A 2,198-nucleotide genomic window follows, 5' to 3' on the forward strand; every position below is an offset into this window, starting at 1 on the left:
TACTGGAGATATTATTATTGTGAAAGATATTGTTCCCCATTCCACCTTTAAGTATAAGAGACACCTCCTGTCTAAACTACTTTAAAGATCTACATAGAGTAAAGTGAACAGAGACAGTGTTTGTCTGTTTTATTTTTTTCATAATTCCTCCCACCCTATGAAGTATAACTTATCCCTGGGATCAACAGGGCATACTCCTCTCATTTAGTTTGTAGATCACAAGGATTGGTGGCACCTCAGTACCTGCGAGGTGGACATTTGTCTTTCAGAGGACAGGAATGTTTGTCCTAAAGTATTTGGAACATTCATAAAAATCTGTGTGAAATGTATTGACCTTGGCTATATCAGCCAATTTCACAGTATAGTTTTGACCATTTCTCTGAAGCTGGTGTATTTTACATAAGATTAACTTTCATTAATCATGGTAGGTTTTCACACATACTTATTAGATGCAACCTTTTGGCTTCTTTCTTTATGCAGAGTCTAAGAAGAAAACATGGCTGTGATATTTGTCCACAGTATGGATAACAATGCTCCTTTTATTCTCCCTACATCATTGGTGCTGCTGCAGAACACCAGTTACCCTGAAACCTCGATCCCTCCTGCTAGCCACGAGATGACAGAATCAGGCAAGGAAGCCAGACCAAACAGGAACCACACTGTCATACAGTATAACCTGAGGCCAGGGGAAGTCATAGCAGCCAGCATGATTTTTGGAATATTGTGGCTGTTCTCCATCTTTGGAAACTCCCTTGTTTGCTTGGTGATCCACAGAAGCAGGAGGACACAATCAACCACCAACTATTTTGTTGTCTCCATGGCTTGTGCAGACCTTCTCGTCACTGTGGCAAGCATGCCGTTCGTGCTGCTTCAGTTTACATCAGGCAAGTGGACGCTGGGGAATGGGATGTGCAAGATGGTAAGGTACATACAATACCTCACCCCTGGAGTCCAGATATATGTGCTCCTCTCCATATGTGTGGATCGGTTCTATACTATTGTCTACCCCTTGAGCTTCAAAGTGTCAAGAGAGAAAGCCAAGAAAATGATTGTAGCATCTTGGATCTTTGATGCTGCATTTGCATTGCCCGCTTTCTTTTTCTATGGCTCCAGTTGGGATGACCATTGCAACTTCTTTCTCCCAAATTCCTGGGAGGGAGCCATCTACAGTATCATCCACCTCCTTGTGGTGTTTTTGATCCCATCTATTCTCATTATCCTATTCTACCAGAAAGTTATCAAGTACATTTGGAGAATAGGCACTGATGGCAGGACTGTCAGGAGGACAATGAATATTGTTCCAAGGACAAAAGTGAAAACCATCAAGATGTTCCTAATCTTAAATTTGTTGTTTCTTCTTTCGTGGCTCCCTTTTTATGTGGTACAGCTATGGCACCCACCTGAAAAAGACTATAGAAAGAGTTCCTTGGTTTTCATGGCTATTACTTGGATCTCTTTTAGCTCTTCAGCCTCTAAGCCAACCCTATACTCAGTGTATAATGCAAACTTCAGAAGAGGGATGAAAGAAACATTTTGCATGTCCTCCATGAAATGCTACAGAAGCAATGCATACACCATCACCACCAGCTCAAGGATAGCCAAAAAAAATTACATTGGCATCTCAGAAATTCCAGCACCAGCTAAAACTGTAACGAAAGACTCGATCTATGATTCGTTTGACAGAGAAGCAAAGGAAAAAAAGCTTGCCTGGCCTATTCATTCAAATCCTCCAAACACGTTTGTCTAAGTGGCTTAATTGGTTTCAAAAATGATTATGCACCACCAGAACAAAGAGTTTTATCTCCTTCTGAAGAAATATATTTGTGTATTTTTAGCACTTTTCTGGGGAGGAAAAAAAATGATATTTTATTTTATTAAATGCTTTGATTTTGATGTATCCAGTCCATTTATTTTTCCTATGTTCTGCTTTTTGGAAATACTATCCCTGAATCCTGAATGTATTTTTTATATATACATATAAAAAAAGAAATCTCTTACAATATCTGTACCTAGTAAAAAAGGGAAAGAAAAAAAATGTTTTTTTAATCACTGTACTTTGGCCATCGTATGGAATTGCATAAATCCACTCAAATCCATCTATACTTCCTTTTGTTATATCCTATGGAAACTGTTGCACTGTGGTTTATTTTCTTATTCAGACCTTGTGTGTAGGACTTTTGTATGTGGGCAATCCTGGC

General features: G+C 39.2%; 1 protein-coding gene across 1 annotated transcript; it reads left to right on the forward strand.

Annotated features, from left to right (window-relative positions):
- Positions 1-338: 338 nt before the first annotated feature.
- GPR19 (G protein-coupled receptor 19) lies at positions 339-1,783 on the forward strand. The gene has a single exon (XM_010214953.2). The coding sequence runs from the start codon at positions 497-499 to the stop codon at positions 1,745-1,747; it is 1,251 nt and encodes a 416-aa protein (XP_010213255.1). The 5' UTR covers positions 339-496; the 3' UTR covers positions 1,748-1,783.
- Positions 1,784-2,198: the final 415 nt, after the last annotated feature.

This window comes from Tinamus guttatus, unplaced genomic scaffold, assembly GCF_059628265.1.
Source record: "Tinamus guttatus ecotype Peru unplaced genomic scaffold, ASM5962826v1 Tinamus_guttatus_pri_ptg000692l, whole genome shotgun sequence".
NCBI lineage: Eukaryota > Metazoa > Chordata > Aves > Tinamiformes > Tinamidae > Tinamus > Tinamus guttatus.

What these genes read in the sequence shown, in the direction of transcription:
- GPR19 (XM_010214953.2), top strand. Translation starts at nt 497, where the DNA reads ATGGCTGTGATATTTGTCCACAGTATGGATAACAATGCTCCTTTTATT.